The sequence below is a fragment of the Salvelinus alpinus genome, chromosome 20, assembly GCF_045679555.1.
Source record: "Salvelinus alpinus chromosome 20, SLU_Salpinus.1, whole genome shotgun sequence".
Taxonomy (NCBI): domain Eukaryota; kingdom Metazoa; phylum Chordata; class Actinopteri; order Salmoniformes; family Salmonidae; genus Salvelinus; species Salvelinus alpinus.
This window is the reverse complement of record NC_092105.1, coordinates 42,075,135-42,101,490: the sequence shown is the minus strand read 5'-3', so window position 1 is coordinate 42,101,490 and position 26,356 is coordinate 42,075,135. Positions and strand designations below refer to the sequence as shown.

General features: G+C 43.3%; 1 protein-coding gene across 11 annotated transcripts in view; it reads left to right on the top strand.

The window, feature by feature from the left end:
• LOC139546930 (protein TANC1-like) overlaps nt 1-26,356 on the top strand; it is a 303,586-nt gene that overhangs the window by 152,079 nt on the left and 125,151 nt on the right. For 8 of the 11 annotated variants that reach the window (XM_071355901.1, XM_071355900.1, XM_071355905.1 and 5 more), the window contains one exon: nt 22,217-22,356. In XM_071355901.1, coding sequence (XP_071212002.1) covers nt 22,217-22,356 — 140 coding nt within the window. The remainder of the gene's footprint in view (nt 1-22,216; nt 22,357-26,356) is intronic. The other 3 variants (XM_071355909.1, XM_071355906.1, XM_071355902.1) reach the window with 1 other exon arrangement.

Below are 26,356 nucleotides of genomic sequence, written 5' to 3'. Positions count from 1 at the left end.
AAGACAGGAGAATTACACCAGATATAACAGACTGACCCTAGCCCCCCAGCACATAGAGTATTGGGTTGGGTTAAATGCGGAAGACACATTTCAGTTGAATGCATTCAGTTGTACAACTGACTAGGTATCTCCCTTTCCCTTCTCCACCGATTGCTCAGTTTGACCTCTAGGAAGAGTCTTGGTGGTTCTAAACTTCTTCCATTTAAGAATGATGGACGCCACTGTGTTCCTGCGGACCTTCAATGCTGCAGACATCTCCATGGAAACAGGATGCACCTGAGCTCAATTTCAAGTCTCATAGGGTCTGAATAGTTATGTAAATAAGGTATTTCTGTTTTTTATTTGTAATACATTTGCAAACATTTCTTAAAACCTGTTTTCACTTTGTCATTATGGGTTATTGTGTGACGATAAAAACATTTTTAATCCATTTTATTTAAGGCTGTAACGTAACAAAATCTGGTAAAAGTCAAAGGGTCTGAATACTTTACAAAGGCACTGTATATATTACTATTACCTACAGCTGCTACAGTATCACAGTTGCTATGAATGTCCTGGCACAAACCACCACCTCTTATATCTGTCAGAAATCACAATTTATGGGGTGTTCAAATTCAGTTTAGGAGAAGAAGGTCCGACTTTCACACTTCTGTTAGCAACTTTATAGGACGGTTAAAATGTCTGCTTTACGCCTCTTCTGTAAACTCAGTCTGGACAGGAATGTTCGTCACGTTTTCTCATCACCAGCTGGCACAGACTGAGTTACCAAAGGGGTCAAGTCCCAAATGGCACCATATTTCCCTATGTAGTGCACTACTTTTGAACAGGGCCAATAAGGCTCTGATCAAAAGTAGTGCAATATTTAGGGAATAGGGTGCCATTTTGGACACAATCTGGCACTGAGACACTTAGGGGAGGATTTGATGAGAAATCTCCAATTATGAGCTCTGAAAGCCTGCTTTAGACAAGTGCTAAGAAAAGTATATTGCATCCATCACTTGGAGACACAAAAACGTTAAGGCGGACTACCGACAAGCGTTCAACAAACAAATACGCCTACCTGGGTGTTCTTTTCTCTTGAGCTTCCCTCCTATACTTATATTGGTCTTTGGATTTATATTTATTTTTACATGACACACTTTGATGCGGTGCTCTACAGGCGTGTGCTTTATGCTAACAATTGCACATAAATGGGCAGATTTTTGGACATAATGTAATAGTGAAAAAACGAATCAACAACATTCACCTTTGTTCTCGACTCCTTTGCGGCGGTTGAAACAAAGTACTATTCCATCTCTGGCTTCATAATAAGGAGTAGTGTTCCTCTGCCTCTGCTGCTCCATAGTCCCACTGATTACCTTTGATTTGTTGTTATAGGGATGAATTAAGGTTGCTGTATCTCATACATAATGTGCAGATCTGTTTTTATTACAGGTATTTGGCTGGCTAATAAATGCCACAGCTGTCAGGATAGCTAAGCAACTGAATCATTACTGCCTTAAGTGTTGTGGCTCAGCTCGGTGACCCCAATTTCACACAGCACACACAGCGGTACACAGCACGTCAGATGTCACACTGGTTTGTAAATGATAACAGGTTGGCATTTACATCAGTGACTTTGCCATTTTATTCCCAAATGGGTCACCCAGTAGGCTATTTCTCATCAATCTAGTGTTATTTTTAATGGGAATTGTTAAACTGGCTAAATAATAAATCTCTCAAAATTGTAAGCAGTACAGTAAAAAATGTGGTGTGAGCTTTTTGAGAATGATTCAGGGTTACACTATAAGGAGCCTAACTATGAGCGAGGCTCTTCTATGCCAGAACTGAGGTGTGTGTGTCTGTGAGTGGCTGAAGTGACTGAGCCATCACTGGCCCCTGGCTTCCTTTCCATGCCCAGAGGTCTGCACAGAGATATGGCGACAGGAGAGCACAAAGATGCCCTTTTTATAGGGTCCTTATGAGAGCTAGGTGCCGTGGAGGTAACTGGTGAGTGGGCCCTGGTCAAACGTACTGCACTATGTAGGGAATAATGTGCGATTTGGGACGTAGTCCCCTGTGTGTGCCAGCTCTGTGATGACTAACCTGCACGGCCTCAGGTAAAAGAGCCAGGCCGCAGCATTAAACGTCTTTGGGATCGGTGTCCCGTCCATGGTACGGTTGAGCTAACGTAATGCTATTAGCATGAGGTTGTAAGTAACAAGACATATCTGATATTGGCAGAAAGTTTAAATTCGTGTTAATCTAACTGCACTGTCCAGCTATTACGTTGAAATAATAGCATGTTATTGTTTGAGGAGAGTGCACCATTTTGAACATGAAAAGTTATTAATAAACAAATTTGGCACAGTCTTGATACAACATTTTGAACAGAAATGCAATGGTTCATTGGCTCAGTCTGAAACTTTGCACATACACTGCTGCCATCTACTGGCCAAAATCTAAATTGAAACTGGGCTGGAATAATAAATTATGTCCTTTCTCTTGCATTTCAAAGATGATGGTACAAAAAAAATATTTAAAAAACATTGTTTTTTCCCCCCTTTGTATTATCTTTTATCAGATCTATTGTATTATATTCTCCTACATTCCTTTCACATTTCCACAAACGTCAAAGTGTTTCCTTTCAAATAGTACCAAGAATATGCATATCCTTGCTGAGCTACAGGCAGTTAAATTTGGATATGTCATTTTAGGCAAAAATTGGAAAAAGGGGTGGATCCTTAAGTAACATAGGCAAGGCAGGTTCAGCCTAGGAGCACCGCTAGCTAGCGCTCAGCTCTCTCAGCTCTCTCTCTCCATTTCCCTTTTTCTCTCGTTCTCTGCCTCTGTTTGTCTCTCTCTCGGCAGGTTTCCATTGACCCAGGTTTATTTGATAAAAGCATCGTGTGTAATGGAAACGGCAGATATAGGAGAAATGTTCTAAAGATCAACAAAAATGTTATCCGTTTGACAAGGGTGGATTTTTCTTTTGTCAAACTTTCTTTAATGCGTCAAATGATGACGTAAACTGTGTTTTTCAAATAAATGAAGATTGACAAATAATTTAGAAGGTATATTTTGCAACCTGTATGGCGCAGCTGTCAATGGTGCAATCAGGTGCAATCAGTTTGTTGTTATTTTGGAGAGAGCAGACATTTCCATATATTTTTGTTAACAGCATGTGTGACAACTCCACCAGTCCTATTTATGATATAATTTACAAAGATTATACTGTTTGTTTAAAAAAATCAACAACAGAAAATATACAGTTGAAGTTGGAAGTTTTTCACAATTCCTGACATTTAATCAGAGTAAAAATTCCTTGTTTTAGGTCAGTTAGGATCGCCACTTTATTTTAAGAATGTGAAATGTCAGAATAATATTAGAGAGAATGATTTATTTCAGCTTTTATTTCTTTCATCACATTCCCAGTGGGTCAGAAGTTTACATACACACAATTAGTATTTGGTAGCATTGCCTTTAAATTGTTTAACTTGGGTCAAATGTTTTGGGTAGCCTTCCTCAAGCTTCCCACAATAAGTTGGGTGAATTTTGGCCCATTCATTCTGACAGAGCTGGTGTAACTGAGTCAGGTTTATAGGCCTCCTTGCTCGCACACACTTTTTCAGTTCTTCCTAAACATTTTCTATGGGATTGAGGTCAGGGCTTTGTGATGGCCACTCCAATACCTTGACTTTGTTGTCCTTAAGTCTTTTTGCCACAACTTTGGAAGTATGCTTGGGGTCATTGTCCATTTGGAAGACCCATTTGCGACCAAGCTTTAACTTCCTGACTGATGTCTTGAGATGTTGCTTCAATATATCCACATCATTTCCCATTTCCCATAATTTTTCTCCCTCATGATGCCATCTATTTTGTGAAGTGCACCAGTCCCTCCTGCAGCAAAGCACCTCCACAACATGATGCTGCCACCCCTGTGCTTCACGGTTGGGATGGTGTTCTTCGGCTTGCAAGCGTTCCCCTTTTCCCTCCAAACATAACAATGGTCATTATTGCCAAACAGTTCTATTTTTGTTTCATCAGACCAAAGGACATTTCTCCAAAAATTACGATCTTTGTCCCCATGTGCAGTTGCAAACCGTAGTCTGGCTTTTTTATGGCGGTTTTGGAGCAGTTGCTTCTTCCTTGCTGAGCGGTCTTTCAGGTTATGTCAATATAGGACTCGTTTTACTGTGGATATAGATACTTTTGTACCGGTTTTCTCCAGCATCTTCACAAGGTCCTTTGCTGTTGTTCTGGGATTGATTTGCACTTTTCGCACCAAAGTACGTTCATCTCTAGGAGACATAACGTGTCTCCTTCCTGAGCGGTATGACGGCTGCATAGTCCCATGGTGTTTATACTTTCGTACTATTGTTTGTACAGATGAATTTGGTACCTTCAGGCGTTTGGAAATTGCTCCCAAGGATGAACCAGACTTGTGGAGGTCTACATTTTCTCTTCTTCTGAGGTCTCGGTTGATTTCTTTTGATTTTACCATGATGTCAAGCAAAGAGGTACTGAGTTTGAAGGTAGGCCTTGAAATATATCCATAGGTACATCTCCAATTGTCTCAAATGATGTCAATTAGCCTATCAGAAGCTTCTAAAGCCATGACATAATTTTTTGGAATTTTCGAAGCTGTTTAAAGGCACAGTCAACTTAGTGAATGTAAACTTCTGACCCACTGGAATTGTGATACAATGAATTATAAGGGAAATAATCTGTCTGTAAACAATTGTTGGAAAGATGACTTGTGTCATGCACAAAGCAGATGTCCTAAACGACTTGCCAAATCTATAGTTTTTAACAAGACATTTGTGGAGTGGTTGAAAAACGAGTTTTTATGAATCCAACCTAAGTGTATGTAAACTTCAACTGTATATATTTATTTTTATCAATTATTATATTTGAGTTTAACCATAATATTTGTTGTAATATTTGTTCTGTCTTTTCTGGTGGATTAAACTGAAATTGCAACCAGCTTTCTCTTAATAATTGGATGAAGCATGCAGTTCATCATCAAGGCTTTTTATGTTGAGTGGGGCAGGAGATATCTTACTGTTAGATTTGGATTGCTTTGGAGTCCATACTAGGCATGATATCACCACCATGTCTTGTTTCTGGGCTTGTGTGTTAAACAGAGATAAAACACCAAGATTTTCTGAGTGTGGCCCAGGTTGCTTAGTGGACTACTTTTGACCTGGGCCCATAGGGTCTTTGGTCAAAATTAGTGCACTATACAGGGAATAGGGTGCTATTTGGGACACACACACCCATACTAAAATTAGGTTGATTCAGTGAGTAGCACAGCCTACATGTTTGTTCGATATGCTTCTTAGTGAATGATCATACCTATGGCGCCGTAACCATGACTCATGTCTGATAACGGCCTCCATTTCCGTAGTGGCGCAGGTCACTCCTCTCTCCACCCGGGAGCAGGGGTCATCTAATAAAAGCTCCTGTAACATTAGTCTCTGAGGTCCATGAAAAGAGAAATATCACATTAATATGGCCTCTAGTAAAGCCCGGCTAGTACTCATAGGACACTCTCATCAGTGTCAAAGGTTACATTCTACACATACAGCCTGCTTTACAGGTAGCATATTTATCTCACCTCCCCCTCCGATGGACAGGCCCACCGTCAACAGCACGCATTAGCAATTACATAGATAGCAGCCAATGTCACATTGAAGGCAATTAAGCCCAGACAAGAGTTCAGATGCTATCAAATTTGCCATTGCAGTGAATGCAGTAAATGCCTAGCAGTGGAGGTAGCTAGGACAGCAAGGCCGATGAAAAGGGACCGGTTGGTAATACAGTTTACAGGAAGGATGGATATGTTTGTTTGTTAGAGGATAAAATGCTCTGGCCAAAGACTCCCCAGACAGACAGTGTGTAATGATAATTTACAGTGTGTCTATGCTGCCATCTCAGGCTGCCTGTCTGTAGCATTGTAGCTTTGTCCCACCCCCCGTTCCCTTTATAGTGTACTACTTTTGACCACTATAAAGGGAATAGTGTGCCATTTGAGACGCACCCACAGACAGGCAAAGGTAGTGATTGCTCCTCAGAGGCAGGTGGATCTTAGGCGCTTTAGAGGAGCCGCCTGTCACAGCCCAGTAATAAAGGGCTCCCTGATGGATGCAGCTTGCAGCCTCGCATCGCCTCAGCCCAAACCCTCCATTTGGCCTGATTGCTGCTGAGCCTGGTTCTGTTGTGGGGGACAGGTCTGGCAGGACTACCTGAAAACAGTAGTGCTCCTCACTGCATTAAGTGACAGTAACGGTGAATGTACAGGAACTGTCTTAAATATGAAGCACATAAAAGTGTTTTTTTTACAAAGAATAAGGGAAATGTGGTTAAGTATGTAGGGTGTCTACGTGGGTGAAAACACGTTTTACTTCCTTATGCTTTAAAATATATTTTTACCAAGACTAGGGTTGCACATGGGGAATATTCATATGTGGAAACTTTCCGTGGGAATTAACGGGAATATATGCAAATTAATATAAATTAATATTTACCATATCATATGCAGACAGAAACATAAACCTTTTACCTTATCATAAGTAGACATAATTGTAAATTATTAAATCCTTCCAGTAGAAATAAAAAAACTATTTAGTTACGAATTGAGCTTTAATTAAATGAGTTGACTCTTCACATGGGATGATTTCACTGAACAACAAAAGAAAGGGAATATTGAATGATCCCCAATGAGCCATCGCATCTCCCAAAAACGTTTTCAACATACATCTGTAAAATGATAGTCTAGAAACTAAAGCTTTGGTTGTCTTCCTCTCAGGCTTCCATGTCTTCTCCCTGGACCTCCTCAATGTCCACCTCTTGAACATCAGACTCTGAGACCTCATCTTCACTGTCACTTTCCAACCTTGTTGAGGATGGCTCGTTGTCAAGCTCAAAAAGCCTCAAATTTTCCCAGATGGCCACCAATTTGTCACTCCTTGTATTGGTCAGCCTGGTGTTGGTCAGCCAGCTTTGGTGTGTGTGTTCCAAACAAGGACCAGTTGCGCTCTGAGGCGGCTGATGTTGGTGTGATTTGGAGGATGACGGAGGCAACAGGGGAAAGAGCCTCAGATCCACAAAGTCCCTTCCACCAGGTGGCTGATGAGATATGTTGGCACGACTGCCATATTGCATCTCCATCCCAAAGCCGTTGCTTGGAAGTGTACTTCGCCAGACTGCCAAGAACTGTTACGTCCGTCGTTGGAATGAGACCAAGGTGCAGCGTGGTAGGCGTACATTTTACTTTATTTTTAAAATGACACCAAAAAACAACAAAACACAAAACTAATGTAAAGCTCTGTAGCGCTAAACAGCAACTATACAAAGACAAGATCCCACAAAGATCAAGATCCCTCAGGTGGAAAACAGGCTGCCTAAGTATGATCCTCAATCAAGGACAACGATAGACAGCTGCCTCTGATTGGGAACCATACCCGGCCAACAAAGAAATAGAACACCTAGATTGCCCACCCAAATCACACCCCGACCTAACCAAAAAGAGAAATAAAAAGGCTCTCTAAGGTCAGGGCGTGACAAGAACCTTGCTCTTATCCAGGCCAAGGTGGCGAGACACGGTAGTGATGACACCATAGGCCTTGTTGTTCTCTGCACCAGACAGGATGCTCTTGCCAGCATACCTGGGGTCCAACATGTACACTGCACCGTGTATGGGCTTCAGGCAGAAGTCTTCACGCTTTTTGATGTATTTCAGAACTGCAGTTTTCTCTGCTTGGAGCAACAGTGAAGTGGGCAGAGCAGTACGGATTTCTTCTCTTACATCTGCAAGCAGAGTCTGATCAGACAGGATGGCATTGTATCCCTCAATCTGTTCAATGGCTTCTGCTGTAGGTTTCAGGAGTTTCAGGCTCCTTACCTCTGTCAAAATAACGTCATCCAGGGGGATCCTCTTGATGGGGCTGTCCATATCGGCAGACTGTAATATGGCCATTTCTTGGAGAGACTCCTTCCCCTCCAGGAGACTGTAAAACATGATGACAACACCACCCCAACGGGTGTTGCTGGGCAGCTTCAATGTGGTGCTCTTATTCTTCTCACTTTGCTTGGTGAGGTAGATTGCTGCTATAACTTGATGACCCTTCACATACCTAACCATTTCCTTGGCTCTCTTGTAGAGTGTATCCATTGTTTTCAGTGCCATGATGTCCTTGAGGATCAGATTCAATTCATGAGCAGCCAATGGGTGTGATGTGAGGGTAGGACGCCTCCAATTTATACTAAGCAGCCTTCATGTTCGCAGCATTGTCTGTCACCAGTGCAAATACCTTTTGTGTTCCATTGTCATTGATGACTGCCTTCAGCTCATCTGCAATGTAGAGATCGGTGTGTCTGTTGTTCCTTGTGTCTGTGCTCTTGTAGAATACTGGTTGAGGGGTGGAGATGATGTAGTTAATTATTCCTTGCCCACGAACATTCGACCACCCATCAGAGATGATTGCAATACAGTCTGCTTTCTCTATGATTTGCTTGACCTTCACTTGAACTCTGTTGAACTCTTCATCCAGCAAATGAGTAGATAAAGCACGTCTGGTTGGAGGGGGTGTATGCTGGGCGAGGAACATTCAGAAATCTCTTCCAATACACATTGCCTGTGAGCATCAGAGGTGAACCAATTGCATACACAGCTTGAACAAGACATTCATCAGCATTTTTCTGACTACATTCCTCAATTTAGTCAAATAATCTTCTGATTCCAGAAGGACCACGAGCTGTTGCTATCGATAAGGTGTCTGATTCATCATTTTCACCTCAAATAGAAGTAGAGGGACTTTTTTCAGAGGTTGTTGTTGTGAGCGCTGAGGGAACTTTATGTACTTGGCCAGATGGTTCTGCATCTTTGATGCATTCTTCACATATGATTTGGCACAGTATTTGTAAATGTACAAAGTGTTTCCTTCTACATTAGCTGCAGTGAAATGTCTCCACATATCAGATAGTGCCCATGGCATTTGCCTGTAAAGATTAGAAGAAAAATAGTTTAAATAAATAAATAAATAACAATTCCATGTACAGATAAATAGTTAAGCAGTTAGATTAAACAACTCCTTTGTAAGATAAATGTTTTTAAAAGAAACATGTATGGAAACAGGTGAATTAACACTCCTCAGTTAGAAGGCTCAAGCAAGCTAAATCCCACATGGTAGCAAAAACTAACTAGCAGAAATTGTTAACAAGTTAGAAATTATTTAAACACACTTTGCTGTAGGCTACTGTTTACTTGTTAACAAAAAAATAATGTATGTCACATAAAATATATTCACCCCACCCAGTATTGTAATCAAAACTTACCAGAAAGCATATAGTCCTTGGCTCAGACAGTGTAGTAGTGTGGGCTCAATAGCATCTCGTTAGTGTGCAAGATCTTGAGAATCAGCTGTACATGTGTGTCACGTTCTGACCATAGTTCTTGTGTGTTGTGCTTGTTTTAGTGTTGGTCAGGACGTGAGCTGGGTGGGCATTCTATGTTGTGTGTCTAGTTTGTCTGTTTCTATGTTTGGCCTAATATGGTTCTCAATCAGAGGCAGATGTTTTGTGTTGTCTCTGATTGGGAATCATATATAGGTGGCTTGTTTTGTGTTGGGGATTGTGGGTGGTTGTTTCCTGTCTCTGTGTTTTCTCTGCACCAGATAGGGCTGTATCGATAAGCCACGTTTGTTATTTTGTATTTTGTAAGTGTTCACTGTTTAATGGTCATCATTAAATCATGTTGAACACGAGCTACGCTGCGTCTTGGTCCGATCCCTGCTACACCTCCTCTTCAGACGAAGAGGAGGAAGGCTGCCATTACAATGTGATGGAAGATTGCACTGTGCATGCAGATGTCACGCTGGTATAACGGATTTGGAGACAGGCACAGGGATACATAATAGGGGTTTTTAATACACCCAAAACAAACACGTATACAAAACACTGGGATGTACCCAATCAAAAGAGCGAGGGTAAACCTCGAAGAACGACACGGGACGAGACCCGTAATACACAATGCACAAAACACGCAACACAAAAGCTGAAACAACACAATGCTACTCACACAACCAACGGACATGGGAACAATACCCGACAAGGACAATGGGGAACAGAGGGCACATATATAACATACTGTACTAATCAGGGGAAATGGGAACCAGGTGTGTGTAATCAGATAAGACAGTCTGGGGTTGATGATAATGAATCCAGTTCAGTGAAGCCTAGAAGGCCGGTGACGTCGACCTCAGGAACTGCTGAACAGTTGGGTGGCAATTCAATTAAATTGGGGATAGTTTAACCAAAATATGCCACAAGACAGAATTGCCTTATGTGTATCCCACAAAAAAGGTTCCCTGTTATAAGCTAACTTCTTTGATGAATTTAAGCAAAACTCGCAAAATTCCCTGGCTTAATTTCCCATGGAAAATTTTCACAAAATTTCCAGAAATTTACCGGAAAGTTTCCAACCCTTTGCAACCCTAGCCAAGACAAATATGATTCTTCGTGTTCTGAATCGTTCAGTGAGGTCTTTCTCTAACATATAATTAACATTATATCCAGCAAGTCAGATTTTGTAACCTAATACATCCAATAATAAGCACTGAGCTCTGTTGACAGGGCGTTGCAGCTTTAAATACTTTTGAGGATTTTACATTTTTTATGGTTGTGTCGTCCACGTTGTTTCCGCAGGTCGCAAATGGCAAAATTAACAAGACATGAGCTGAATTAAATGTAAAATGCTTTGAAAATGAAAAGCTTGGAGTACGCTCAGTGCTACATTGACATTTCACAGAGATACGCCTGTTTTTGTGAGAAATCTTCGAAATAGAGCAGGATCTTCACATGAATATGAACAGAGAGAAGAAAGATGAGGAGTTCAATGGTAAGCCTGTCTGGTAGCCTTAATTCTCTCACAGCATCTAGCCTAGCTGACGTTTTCCTGATTTATGACCACTTTTTCGGTCTGGCCTGATTTAGTCGCCCTTAAACTTTTTGAATGGTTTATAATAGAGACATGAGGTTTGGACCTTTGGTTTTCTTCGAGGATTATCTAAACAATTAACATATTATTTGACCCATTGTTCAAAATATGCGTTTTTGATTGGACACCCTAAGTAAATGCAGTGTCGTCAATAGGTTTGATTTTTTTGATGTGAAGTTGACATGCTTTGTACTGCCGTTATAATGAACACTGCTGCGGGGTCCAGGAGCACCAGCTGCATGCATTTACACACATTTAGCATGCAGCTTTGGTGCTACAATTTACTCAGATTTTAGTTGTTGGGTCATTTGTTCCTGGAACAATCTGTATGTTTATTGTATTCCAATCAGGTTTTATCAGTTTGTTTTTACCTCTGAAATCAAGGTCACTCTTTACCCATTCCTTTCTATAATTAGCTTGATTAGCCTCCCAAATGCATCGTTTAGTTTTTCCAAGTATGTTCAAATGTTACTTTCAAAATCAAAATTCAAAAACATATCAGCTGTTTAAACGGGGTGAATGATATTAATGTCAATGCAGCAGTTTATAGACAGCAGTATTCAAAGGAAAGTCAGTAGTTCACAGGCCTATTATTTATAACAGACTAGAGTCCTATGGGACACTCTATGGGCCCTAGTCAAAAGCACTAGGTAGGGAATAGGGTGGCGTTTGGGACACATCCTTACACTTACATCTCTTCTTGCCCAGCAGTTACATGACCAATGTATAGGTTAGCCTACTAAAAGGAGTCAGTGGGGTTACACTGCTCCAATGTCCAATGGTGGCAAGCTGACGCTTGGCATTGTGCATGGTGATCTTAGGCTTGTGTGCGGCTGCTCGGCCTTGGAAACCCATTTCAGTAAGCCCCCGATGAACAGCTCTTGTGCTGACGTTGCTTCCAGAGGCAGTTTGGAACTCGGTAGTGAGTGTTGCAACAGAGGACAGACGATTTTTACACGCTTCAGCACTCGACGGTCCCATTCTGTGAGCTTGTGTGGCCTACCACTTCACGGCTGAGCCGTTGTTGCTCCTAGACATTTCCACTTCACAATGACAGCACTTACAGTTAAAAGGGGCAGCTCTATTTTATTTATTTATTTATTTTATTTCACCTTTATTTAACCAGGTAGGCTAGTTGAGAACAAGTTCTCATTTGCAACTGCGACCTGGCCAAGATAAAGCATAGCAGTGTGAACAGACAACACAGAGTTACACATGGAGTAAACAATAAACAAGTCAATAACATGGTAGAGAAAAAAGAGAATCTATATACAATGTGTGCAAAAGGCATGAGGTAGGCAATAAATCGAATAATTACAATTTAGCAGATTAACACTGGAGTGATAAATCATCAGATGATCATGTGCAAGAAGAGATACTGGTGTGCAAAAGAGCAGAAAAGTAAATAAATAAAAGCAGTATGGGGGGTGAGGTAGGTAAATTGGGTGGGTAGTTTACAGATGGACTATGTACAGCTGCAGCGATCGGTTAGCTGCTCGGATAGCAGATTTTTAAAGTTGTTGAGGGAGATAAAAGTCTCCAACTTCAGAGATTTTTGCAATTCGTTCCAGTCGCAGGCAGCAGAGAACTGGAAGGAAAGGCGTCCAAATGAGGTTTTGGCTTTAGGGATGATCAGTGAGATACACCTGCTGGAGCGCGTGTTGCGGGTGGGTGTAGCCATCGTGACCAGTGAACTGAGATAAGGCGGCACTTTACCTAGCATAGCCTTGTAGATGACCTGGAGCCAGTGGGTCTGACGACGAACATGTAGCGAGGGCCAGAAGACTAGGGCATACAGGTCGCAGTGGTGGGTCGTATAAGGTGCTTTAGTAACAAAACGAATGGCACTGTGATAAACTGCATCCAGTTTGCTGAGTAGAGTATTGGAAGCTATTTTGTAGATGACATCGCCGAAGTCGAGGATCGGTAGGATAGTCAGTTTTACTAGGGTAAGTTTGGCGGCGTGAGTGAAGGAGGCTTTGTTGCGGAATAGAAAGCCGATTCTTGATTTGATTTTGGATTGGAGATGTTTGATATGAGTCTGGAAGGAGAGTTTGCAGTCTAGCCAGACACCTAGGTACTTATAGATGTCCACATATTCTAGGTCGGAACCGTCCAGGGTGGTGATGCTAGTCGGGCGTGCGGGTGCAGGCAGCGAACGGTTGAAAAGCATGCATTTGGTTTTACTAGCGTTTAAGAGCAGTTGGAGGCCGCGGAAGGAGTGTTGTATGGCATTGAAGCTCGTTTGGAGGTTAGATAGCACAGTGTCCAAGGAAGGGCCGGAAGTATATAGAATGGTGTCGTCTGCGTAGAGGTGGATCAGGGAATCGCCCGCAGCAAGAGCAACATCATTGATGTATACAGAGAAAAGAGTCGGCCCGAGAATTGAACCCTGTGGTACCCCCATAGAGACTGCCAGAGGACCGGACAACATGCCCTCCGATTTGACACACTGAACTCTGTCTGCAAAGTAGTTGGTGAACCAGGCAAGGCAGTCATTAGAAAAACCGAGGCTACTGAGTCTGCCGATAAGAATATGGTGATTGACAGAGTCGAAAGCCTTGGCCAGGTCGATGAAGACGGCTGCACAGTAATGTCTTTTATCGATGGCGGTTATGATATCGTTTAGTACCTTGAGCGTGGCTGAGGTGCACCCATGACCGGCTCGGAAACCGGATTGCACAGCGGAGAAGGTACGGTGGGATTCGAGATGGTCAGTGATCTGTTTGTTGACTTGGCTTTCGAAGACCTTAGATAGGCAGGGCAGGATGGATATAGGTCTGTAACAGTTTGGGTCCAGGGTGTCTCCCCCTTTGAAGAGGGGGATGACCGCGGCAGCTTTCCAATCCTTGGGGATCTCAGATGATACGAAGGAGAGGTTGAACAGGCTGGTGATAGGGGGTGCGACAATGGCGGCGGACAGTTTCAGAAATAGGGGGTCCAGATTGTCAAGCCCAGCTGATTTGTATGGGTCCAGTTTTCCAGCTCTTTCAGAACATCTGCTATCTGGATTTGGGTAAAGGAGAAGCTGGGGAGGCTTGGGCGAGTAGCAGCGGGGGGGGCGGGGCTGTTGGCCAAGGTTGGAGTCGCCAGGAGGAAGGCATGGCCAGCCATTGAGAAATGCTTGTTGAAGTCTTCGATTATCACGGATTTATCGGTGGTGACCGTGTTACCTAGCCTCAGTGCAGTGGGCAGCTGGGAGGAGGTGCTCTTGTTCTCCATGGACTTTACAGTATCCCAGAACTTTTTGGAGTTAGAGCTACAGGATGCAAATTTCTGCTTGAAAAAGCTGGCCTTTGCTTTCCTGACTGACTGCGTGTATTGGTTCCTGACTTCCCTGAACAGTTGCATATCGCGGGGGCTCTTCGATGCTATTGCAGTTCGCCACAGGATGTTTTTGTGCTGGTCGAGGGCAGTCAGGTCTGGAGTGAACCAAGGGCTATATCTGTTCTTGGTTCTGCATTTTTTGAACGGAGCATGCTTGTCTAATATGGTGAGGAAGTAACATTTAAAGAATGACCAGGCATCCTCAACTGACGGGATGAGGTCAATATCCTTCCAGGGTACCCGGGCCAGGTCGATTAGAAAGGCCTGCTCGCAGAAGTGTTTTAGGGAGCGTTTGACAGTGATGAGGGGTGGTCATTTGACCGCAGACCCGTGGCGGATACAGGCAATGAGGCAGTGATCGCTGAGATCTTGATTGAAGACAGCAGAGGTGTATTTGGAGGGCAGGTTGGTCAGGATAATGTCTATTAGGGTGCCCATGTTTACGGATTTAGGGTTGTACCTGGTGGGTTCCTTGATGATTTGTGTGAGATTGAGGGCATCAAGCTTGGATTGTAGGACTGCCGGGGTGTTAAGCATATCCCAGTTTAGGTCACCTAACAGAACAAACTCTGAAGCTAGATGGGGAGCGATCAATTCACAGATGGTGTCCAGGGCACAGCTGGGAGCTGAGGGGGGTCGGTAGCAGGCGGCAACAGTGAGAGACTTATTTCTGGAGAGATTAATTTTTAAAATTAGAAGTTCGAACTGTTTGGGCATAGACCTGGAAAGTATGACAGAACTTTGCAGGCTATCTCTGCAGTAGATTGCAACTCCTCCCCCTTTGGCAGTTCTATCTTGACGGAAAGTGTTATAGTTGGGTATGGAAATCTCAGAATTTTTGGTGGCCTTCCTAAGCCAGGATTCGGACACGGCAAGGACATCAGGGTTGGCAGAGTGTGCTAAAGCGGTGAGTAAGGCAAACTTAGGGAGGAGGCTTCTGATGTTGACATGCATGAGGCCAAGGCTTTTTCGATCACAGAAGTCAACAAATGAGGGTGACTGGGGACATGCAGGGCCTGGGTTTACCTCCACATCACCCGAGGAACAGAGGAGTAGTAGGATGAGGGTGCGGCTAAAGGCTATCAAAACTGGTCGCCTAGAGCGTTGGGGACAAAGAATAAAAGGAGCAGATTTATGGGCGTGGTAGAATAGATTCTGGGCATAATGTGCAGACAGGGGTATGGTGGGGCGCGGGTACAGCGGAGGCAAGCCCAGGCACTGGGTGATGATAAGAGAGGTTGTATCTCTGGACATGCTGGTCTCAATGGGTGAGGTCACCGCATGTGTGGGGGGTGGGACAAAGGAGGTATCAGAGGTACGGAGAGTGGAACTACAGGGTCCATTGCAAACCAAAACAATGATAATGATAACTAGCCTGAACAACAGTATGCAAGGCATATTGATATTTGAGAGAGACATACAATAAGGCATAAAGTGATTGCAGGTCTTGATTGGGAGAGCTAGCTAAAACAACAGGTAAGATAACAGCAGCAATAACAGGGTGCTAGTCTAACACAGCAACAACAGGTAAAAATGGCGACGACTAGGCAGAGAGGGTCGGATTAACTACACACAGATCCTGAGTTAAAGCACAGAGCCGACAGATAAAACACAAATAAACAGAATGGAGTACCGTGAATTAATGGACAGTCAAGCATGCATCAGCTATGTAGCCAAGTGATCATAGTGTCCAGGGGGCAGCCGTAGATGGAGCAGGGAGGCCTCCACTAAGCTAGCACGCGGCGTTTAAAGTTAGTAGCCCGGGGGGTGGTCTGCTCAGACGGAGGGGGTCTGCTCAGACGTGGTCGTGTCGACAGAGAATCCAAGCCGGATGGCGAAAGAGAGGTTGTGAATTGTAGAATTGTGTTTGCTAACTGGTGCTAGCTTCGTGGCAGTGGCGCTAGCTGCGCTAGCTGCAAGCTAGCTGTGAGGATCAGAAGTAGTGGCTCAGGGATTACGGCAGGAATCCGGCGTTGTTGTCGAGAGACAGTCCGATGCTGGTAAATTGGTGAGTAATATCCAGGCTAATAACAGGGCTGGTGTCTGTGCAGAAGGTAAAAGCTACTAGCAGCGGCAAAAAAATGGCTAAATTAGCTTGTAGCTGATTTAGACCAGTTGTGATGGATTGGCAGGGCTCTGTGTCGGCAAAAAAAAAAAAAAAGGTCCAGTCCAATTGGCAGAAGAGGTATTGTAGCCCAAGAATTCGCTGGTAGACCTCTTCGGCTAGCCGGCAGATGGGCCTAGCTCGAGGCTAGCTCAAGGCTAACTGGTGCTTGCTTCGGGACAGAGGTGTTAGCCAGTAGTAGCCACTCGGTTGCAGCTAGCTAGCTGTGATGATACGGTGTAATTGTCCAGAGCTTGCGTCAGGAATCCGGTGATGTGGTAGAGAAAAAGCAGTCCTATATGCTCTGGGTTGATATCGCGCTTGCAGACTGGCAGGTATTGGCCCGGTATTGAAGCTGGCTGTGTCCGAGTTGAGGGTGAAGACCGCAGCAGTGGCTAACTGACTACTAGCTAGTAGCTAGTTATCTGGCTAGCTTCTGATTGGGGTTACGGTTCTAAAGTATAAAAAAATAGCAGGTCCGTACCACATTGGGTGAGGCGGAATGTAGGAATGTATATTCAGTTCCTAGATGGAAAGTGAAATTAAAATATATACGAAATGTATACGAAAAATACGAAGACTATTTACACGGGACAAGACAAGACAAAGACACGTCCGACTGCTACGCCATCTTGGATTCTGCTCTAGCAGGGTGAACATGTGACAAACTGACTTGTTGGAAAGGTGGCATCCTATGACGGTGCCACGTTGAAAGTCACTGAGCTCTTCAGTAAGGCCATTCTACTGACAATGTTTGTCTATGGAGATTGCATGGCTGTGTGCTTGATTTTATACACTTGTCAGCAAATAGCCGAATCCACTAATTTGAAGGGGTGTCCACATACTTTTCTATATATAGTGTAGATTGCAGACTTTAATTATTTTTATTTTTTTACCCCCTTTTTCTCCCCAATTTCGTGGTATCCAATTGTTAGTAATTACTATCTTGTCTCATCGCTACAACTCCCGTACGGGCTCGGGAGAGACGAAGGTGGAAAGCCATGCGTCCTCCGAAATACAACCCAACCAAGCCGCACTGCTTCTTAACACAGCACGCAGCCAACCCAGAAGCCAGCCGCACCAATGTGTCGGAGGAAACACCGTGCACCTGGCAACCTTAGTTAGCGCGCACTGCGCCCGGCCCGCCACAGGAGTCGCTGGTGCGCGATGGGACAAGGATATCCCTACCGGCCAAACCCTCCCTAACCCGGACGACGCTAGGCCAATTGTGCGTCGCCCCACGGACCTCATGGTCGCGGCAGGCTGCGACAGAGCCTGGGCGCGAACCTAGAATCTCTGGTGGCACAGCTAGCGCTGCGATGCAGTGCCCTAGACCACTGCACCACCCAGGAGGCCCTAGATTGCAGACTTTAGAGAAAGGAGAAGCCAGCCGAGCAGTGTGTGTTTGTGAAAACGAAGGGGCTGATTGTGGACTTCAGGAGACAACAGAGGGAGCACGCCGCCATCCACATCGACATCGACAGGTCCTCACTGAAGAAGGTGAAAAGCTTCAAGTTCCTCTTTGTACACATCACTGACAATCTGAAATGTTCAACCCACACAGAGTGTGGTGAAGAAGACCTAAACAAACTTTTACAGATGCACCTTTGAGAACATCCTGTCAGGCTGTATCACCACCTGGTATGGCAACTGCACTGCCCGTAACCGCAGGGCTTTCCAGAGGGTGGTGCGGATTGCCCAACTCATCACCGGGGGCACACTGCCTGCCCTCCAGCACCCAATGTCACAGGGAGGCCAAAAAGATCATCATGGACATCAACCACCCGAGCCACGGCCTGTTCACCCCACTATCATCCAAAAGGCGAGGTCAGTACTGGTGCATCAAAGCTGGGACCAAGAGACTGAAAAACAGCTTCAATCTCAAGGTCATCAGACTGTTAAATAGCCATCACTAGCCGGCCTCCACCCAGTACCCTGCCCTGAACTTAGTCACTGTCACTATCCAGCTACCACCCGGTTACTGAACCCTGCACCTTAGATGCTGCCCTGTGTACATAGACATGCAATCACTGGTCACTAATAATGTTTACGTACTGTTTTACTCATTTCATTTGTATATACTGTATTCTAGTCAATGCCAATCTATTCAACTATTTCTGTATATACAGTTGAAGTCGGAAGTTTACATACACCTTAGCCAAATACATTTAAACTCAGTTTTTCACAATTCCTGACATTTAATCCTAGTAAAATGTCCTGTCTTAGGTCAGTTAGGATCACCACTTTATTTTAAGAATGTGAAATGTCACATTCCCTCCAGTGGGTCAGAAGTTTACATACACTCAATTAGTATTTGGTAGCGTTGCTTTAAATTGTTTAACTTGGGTCAAACGTTTCGGGTAGCCTTCCACAAGCTTCTCACAATAAGTTGGGTGAATTTTGGCCCATTCGTCCTGACAGAGCTGGTGTAACTGAGTCAGGTTTATAGGCCTCCTTGCTCGCATGCGCTTTTTCAGTTCTGCCCACAAAGTTTCTATAGGATTGAGGTCAGGGCTTTGTGATGGCCACTCCAATACCTTGACTTTGTTGTCCTGAAGCCATTTTCCCACAACGTTGGAAGTATGCTTGGGGTCATTGTCCATTTGGAAGACCCATTTGCGACCAAGCTTTAACTTCCTGACTGATGTCTTGAGATGTTGCTTCAATATATCCACATAATTTTTCTCCCTCATGATGCCATCTATTTTGTGAAGTGCACCAGTCCCTCCTGCAGCAAAGCACCCCCACAACATGATGCTGCCACCCCGTGCTTCACGGTTTGGATGGTGTTCTTCGGCTTGCAAGCCTCCCCCTTTTTCCTCCAAACATAACGAGGGTCATTATGGCCAAACAGTTCTATTTTTGTTTCATCAGACCAGAGGACATTTCTCCAAAAAGTACGATCTTTGTCCCCATGTGCAGTTGCAAACCGTAGTCTGGCTTTTTTATGGCGGTTTTGGAGCAGTGGCTTCTTCCTTGCTGAGCAGTCTTTCAGGTTATGTCAATATAGGACTCGTTTTACTGTGGATATAGATACTTTTGTACCTGTTTCCTCAAGCATCTTCACAAGGTCCTTTGCTGTTGTTCTGGGATTGATTTGCCCTTTTCTCACCAAAGTACGTTCATCTCAAGTAGACAGAACGCGTCTCCTTCCTGAGCGGTATGACGGCTTCGTGGTCCCATGGTGTTTATACTTGCGTACTATTGTTTGTACAGATGAACATGGTACCTTCAGGTGTTTGGAAATTGCTCCCAAGGATGAACCAGACTTGTGGAGGTCTACAATTGTTTTTCTGAGGTCTTGGCTGATTTCTTTTGATTTTCCCATGATGTCAAGCAAAGAGGCACTGAGTTTGAAGGTAGGCCTTGAAATTCATCCACAGGTACATCTCCAATTGACTCAAATGATGTCAATTAGCCTATCAGAAGCTTCTAAAGCCATGACATCATTTTCTGGTATGTAAACGTCTGACCCACTGGAATTGTGATACAGTGAATTATAAGTGAAATAATCTGTCTTTAAACAATTGTTGGAAAGATGACTTGTGTCATGCACAAAGTAGATGTCCCAATCGACTTGCCAGAACTATAGTTTGTTGACAAGACATTTGTAGAGTGGTTGAAAAACGAGTTTTAATGACTCCAACCTAAGTGTATGTGAACTTCCGACTTCAACTGTACACAGTACTATTCTATCCTACGTATTCTTCAGATAAACTAAATATTCTATCCGCATACTGTCCGTAATGTCTATACATCACACATATATATATATATTTATACTTCGGACTCCGACATTGCTCGTCCTAATATTTATATTTTTCTTAATTCCATTCTTTTACTTTTAGATGTGTGTATTGTTGTGAATTGTTCGATATTACTGCACTGTTAGAGCTAGGAACACAAGCATTTCACTACTCCCGCAATAACATCTGCTCAATATTTGTATGCAACCAATCAAACTTTGTTTGATTTTGATTTGAAGGCAGTGAAATGAAGTGAGTTAGAGGGCAAAGGAGGGGAGAGGGGGGAGTGGAAGTGGAGGAGAGAGGGAGCTCGTGTGCGTTGGTGGAGTGGGTCTCCTTGGTTAATTCCTTAAGGGAGGAGAGTAATGAGATTTTCCATAATTTCTCTCTTTCTCTCCTCCTCTCCGTTTTACCAAATGTATCTTTCTGCTGGATTTCTCCTCTTAATCCTCAACCAGGTTGGAATCATAGAAATAGAATTGCTTAATTCTGTTTCTATGTTTGGAACATCCTCCCGCTCAACCAAAATGGTGTAGCATTTGTTCCTATAGATAATACAATAGTAATACACAGTTTGTAAGGGAATGTCTTGGGAGTAGAGAAGTAAACATGTTCATGGTGGTAGAGTGGTTTCTGCTGCGGGGTCAGTCTTGTTTTGCATTCAATCAAATCAGTCTACATTGCATCCATCGGCAGATTTCATATTGGAATAAAATGGTTTGATTCTTCTTGCGTCCCCTGCCACCACAGCAGCAAATAATTGTAAATGTGTGTGTGCGCATGTGTGTCCGTATACACGTGTGTATGTGTGTGTGTGTGTGTGTGTGTGTGTGTGTGTGTGTGTGTGTGTGTGTGTGTGTGTGTGTGTGTGTGTGTGGTGGCATTAGTTTTGACTTCATTACGTCTTGGCAGTATATTATGTGGCTGGACGGGTTTGTATTTAATCAGATGGACTGCCAGCGTTATTAATAACTGGAAGAGAGAGGGGAGGGGGAGGTGCTGACAGAATGCAGTATAATAACTTATTGTACCCCAGGCCTCCCCACTGCCCTTAGGGGTGGGGTGGCAGGGTTGTCAGCCCCATATAAATACTAATAATAATCATATCATACTATTTCTATGGTCAGCCCATCATATGTGGAGCCCATATCCCCCTGGCTCCTCATTAACATGTTTGGGTAATGTACATACAAAATAACTGCGTCATCACCCAGTTGTGGATGTATTGGTTTGCAGTGTGTTTGTAAGTCAATGTTTTGTGAGCTCATAATTTATTAACAGTGAAAACCAATGTACATCCTTTGGAACATCATAGCAGACAAGTATACAGCAGGCTACATGTAAGAGGATAAAGGCCTACACTGTCAATGTAAAATTATGCCAAATAAATATATAATGCAGTCCACCCAACACAAGTACAATAGCAAGGGGTTGAAACTAGGGTTGCAAAATTCTGGGAACTTTCAATAAATTCCCTGGTTTTCCCAAAATAATTTTTGGAAGGATTTCGGATTTCCTGCTTATTCCCTCCCGACTCCGTGAATCCTACAATAGAGATTTTCTTTGCGACCCTTTTTTAATATTTTTTAAATTGTTAACATTTTTTGGTAACATTGACAGGAGACAACAGTTAAGACCATAAAGTGAAGCCTTTTCTATTTCATTCTACTATTGTGTTCTTCATTGATTTTCCGAGGCTCTTTGAGTGAGAGCGGCATTATGTAGAATGGCACGCTGGACTTGTTGAAGAGAGACAGACACTGTCACAGCATTCCTAACGAGGCAGGCAGGCTGGACTTGTGCAAGCAAACCCTGCAGAGTACTGCGTCTGTAGTGCACTGAGCTGCACTGTGCTGTGCTCCATGCTTGCTGTATCCACCTCTGTGTCAGTGTGTATGCCTTCCTCTCTGCCTGCGCAGCCCCAGCAGCAGTGTGTGCATGTGTGCAGCAGTGTGTGTGTCTTTCTGTGCGTGTGTGCGTGTGTGGAGCACGGCAGCAGGGGCAGAGCCAGTCACTCTCCCTGTGAATATTAACGTGAGTCAATTCTCTTCTCTCACACAGCAGAGCTTCAAGCCGAGAAAGAGCCAAGCTCCTCCTCCTCCCCTGCCACTCAGGAGCTGATGACAAGGCTGGGCTTCTTACTGGGAGAAGGGATCCCAGGCACGGCTCGCATACCTATGGAAGACAAGAATGAAAAGAAGGTATTTCATTTCCCCCTGCAGCTGCTGCAGCAGCCGCACAACAACAGAGATAGAGAGCTAGAAAAAGGGAGGGGAGGGAGGGGAGTTGAGAGAGTGTGAAAAGAGGGGAAAGAAGAAAGGATGCTTTTTTGGTGCAGCTTGCGCTCGCATTTGCCCCCGCTTCTTTGGACTTGGATTAAAGTCTCAATTCTACCACGGAAATGATACTAATTGCGGCGAATAAGGGTAACTCTAAACTCTAACATCAACATGTTCTCAGAGATGTTTTGTGTCTGTAAACTAAGTGAATGTTTGGTTAGTTAAACTGCTTGAGTGTGTTAGTGTTGGAGTATGAGCCTGAGGTATCCAGTGTGATGATCTAAGGCAAACTTGAGTGGCTCTTGCAGGGGCACTTGAGTATGTAACACAAGTGTACGAGCTTACCTCCAGAAATAGAGTTATGTCAAGTCTTCTGCTCAGTTTGTTTGGCTCTGCTAATTAGTCAGATGCTCAGTTGAAGGGAGCAGAGCACACCTTTCATTTCCCTCTTCATGCTTCTTTGACACATTTTGGCCCAGAATCGGTCATTCAAGTCACTTTTAAGAAGCTTATATTTCGTGAATCATATTCATTAGTCAAGATGTCAAAGTGAGAATCCCAAGAAATTAGGGCAACACTGGTTTTGTGATGTTTTTTGTCAATCTAGAATGATGTTCTTCTCAGTGCTTTAGAGAGAAACGTTTGGAAGCATTGATCATCTGTTAAAAGGTCCCCGAGCAGTCATTCTAATTCCCATGTAAAATAGCCCTTTGAGTGACTAAAACATCACCTGCAATATTTTTCCTGATAAAAATGCTCCAAAGAGTATTTTTCTCTTAGGGCAAACTACCAGGAAGTCTGAAAAGACAGAATGAGTGGGCGGGGAGCTCACCTCAACTGACGGTTCTTTGAGAACGCCTATGTCAAGCAACATGGACACAATGAGATTATCTCAACCAAATTTGCTGATACACAAAGCAATTCTAACAACATTGAAATTCCATGCAACATCCAATCCTGTCATACATCACATCATGGTTTCACAAATATTGTTTTATCCAACTGTTTTGTAACAGCATCAATATGGAAAAAAGGTTGGCTGTATAATTTAGCTAGCTAGCCCAAGTGGAATTGGACACATTCAGTGGACACATTCAGTTGAAACTTTACAGGGTAAAGTCTGGGTACTTTTTGTAAAATATATACACTGAGTGTACACAACATTAAGGACACCTGCTCTTTCCATGACATAGACTGATCAGGTGAATCCAGGTGAAAGCTATGATCCCTTCTTGATGTCACCTGTCAAATCCACTTCAATCAGTGTAGATGAAAGTGGAAAGAGACAGGCTAAAGAAGGATTTTTTGGCATTGAAACAATTGAAACATGGATTGTGTATGTGTGCCATTCAGATGGTGAATGGGCAAGGCAAAAGATTTAAGTGCCTTCGAACTGGGTATAGTAATAGGTGCCAGGTGCACCGAGTTGTGTCAAGAACTGCAACGCTGCTGCGTGTTTCACGCTCAACAGTTTCCCTTGTGTATCAAGAATGGTCCACCACCCAAGGATATCCAGCCAACTTGACACAACTGTGGGAAGCATTGGTGTCAACATAGGCCAGCATCCCTCTGGAATGCTTTCGACACCGTGTAGAGCCCATACCCCGACGAATTAAGGCTGGGGGTGCAACTCAATATTAGGAAGGTGTCATTAATGTTTTGTACTGCCAGACAATGTTCATATATCATGACTATAAATGACGTCAAGATGTTTGTATGTATCTTCCATTTGACATGTCTCTTGATGTAATGACATGACAACTGCATCAGAGTTTTGGGCAACCACTTTTGTTCCTTTCAACCGCTTTTGTTCCATGCTGGCTAAAGACTTAGTTGGCCAGTTATTAGCTAACACCAGACACAGATGGAAGTGGAAACCTATGTGACCTCATCACCTCAATTGGGTCTTCTGTAGAAACATTTTTAGTTGGTGTTTTTTTGCATTGATAAAAGTAGAGACTCAGAGCTACAAAATGGTATATCATACACTGCAGTTGAGGAACAATGGGGAAGTAATTCTGCTTTGATAGTTGATGAACTTGTAACCCCACTTTTGAGAAATGGCACTTGAATATTTTGTTACACCTACTGTACTGAAGAGCTCTCCTTTGTCTTATTCAGCATCGTTCACACCCTCTTAACCTTAGCCCCACCCATCTCTTTAAGGATTCACTTGTGAGGCCAAGTGCTAAACAGAATGAATAAGGTAGTGTAGTAAATAACCAAAGATTTCAAGACTAAAAGTGGTGAAGGTAGTAGCCTACAATAAGGAAAAATTCCAGGTAAAAATACACTATCCTAATCTGACTTTGTTGCAGGTCATGTTGTTCTTCACATTACCGTCTCTGGTAGACACAAACTAATCAAATAAAATCAAAGTTTATTTGTCACACGCACAGGATACAGGTGTAAACGGCATAGTGGTTATTTGCATATTTGCATGGTAGCAATATCAGAAATAGAAAGTGTCCAGATAAAAATATTTTATAACTATTTTCTAATTATTAGATTATGTTTACCCAGACACATTTGTCTAAATTGATGGGTCATGTGAAAGAAATGCTATACCCCCCTCACCCAGCCACATCTAGCTAAGTGGGTGGGTCACTATTGTTTAGACATGTACACATGTCAATGAAATACAATAGATTGCCGTAATCACCCCCAGACACACCTGGCTAACTTGATGGGCCATGTAATCAACTGGCGAAGTGGAGTCTTTTGTTTAGACATGTAGCTAGCTAGCTAAACAATGAACCATAATCCCAGCCCATAGTTACAGTCCAAACGGATTATCATAGCTAGCCACCATGCATGAAATGATGTAGTATGAATCTGTAGGTAGCTAAAGCTAACCAACTAGGTTCAATGTTTACTAGTTAGCTAACATTAGGCTATAACTAGGAATGATAATGGATTTCTGAGATGCAAATTTTATTACTACACAGATCATACACGTAACTTTAGCTAGCGAGCCAGCAAGCTAATGTTCGCTAGCAAGCGAACCGTACGCTTTAACACAACTTTCTGACAAAATTAGAAATGTATCATATCTGAAAATGTAGCTAGACTCTTACCCGTCCGTATACATGGATGAACACTTCACGGCAGTGTGTCTTTTCCATTTGGTTTGTAGCTAACTACAGCTTGTTTGGCCTGTTGTGTCAAGTCACTCCGTTTCACACTGACCGTGTGCAGAAAGTAGTCCATCACAACTTTTTCCATCACAACTTTTTTTTGACGATTGCGCCTGCTAAATTCAGGGCAGCAATGTTGTTGAGAGCAGTAGCAACCCTTTTATAGTTCTCCATGACTAACGTTATATCTTTCAAAAAAGCCGCAGTAGCAAGGATTATCTACACCTACTGAGCAGCTCATGTTATAAACAGAAGTGTGCTAAATGGCAGACCAATACGAACTCATCTCTCAGCATGTCCAGCCCATCCATTATCATAGCCAGTCATGGCTAGCGGGAAGGTTCCTGTCTTTTTCCGTGGCTAAACCAGCTAGGCTCGTCATTTAAAATAAATATTTGAATTTACAGATGGCATATAAATTCAAGGCACATGAAAGTTTATATGTTCCAGAATTTTGATAAAAAATTCTTCAAATACGTTCAAATGCCTCTCCTGTGAAGTAGTGACATTACATTTACATTTAAGTCATTTAGCAGACGCTCTTATCCAGAGCGACTTACAAATTGGTGCATTCACCTTATGATATCCAGTGGAACAACCACTTTACAATAGTGCATCTAACTCTTTTAAGGGGGGGGGGGGTTAGAAGGATTACTTTATCCTATCCTAGGTATTCCTTAAAGAGGTGGGGTTTCAGGTGTCTCCGGAAGGTGGTGATTGACTCCGCTGACCTGGCGTCGTGAGGGAGTTTGTTCCACCATTGGGGTGCCAGAGCAGCGAACAGT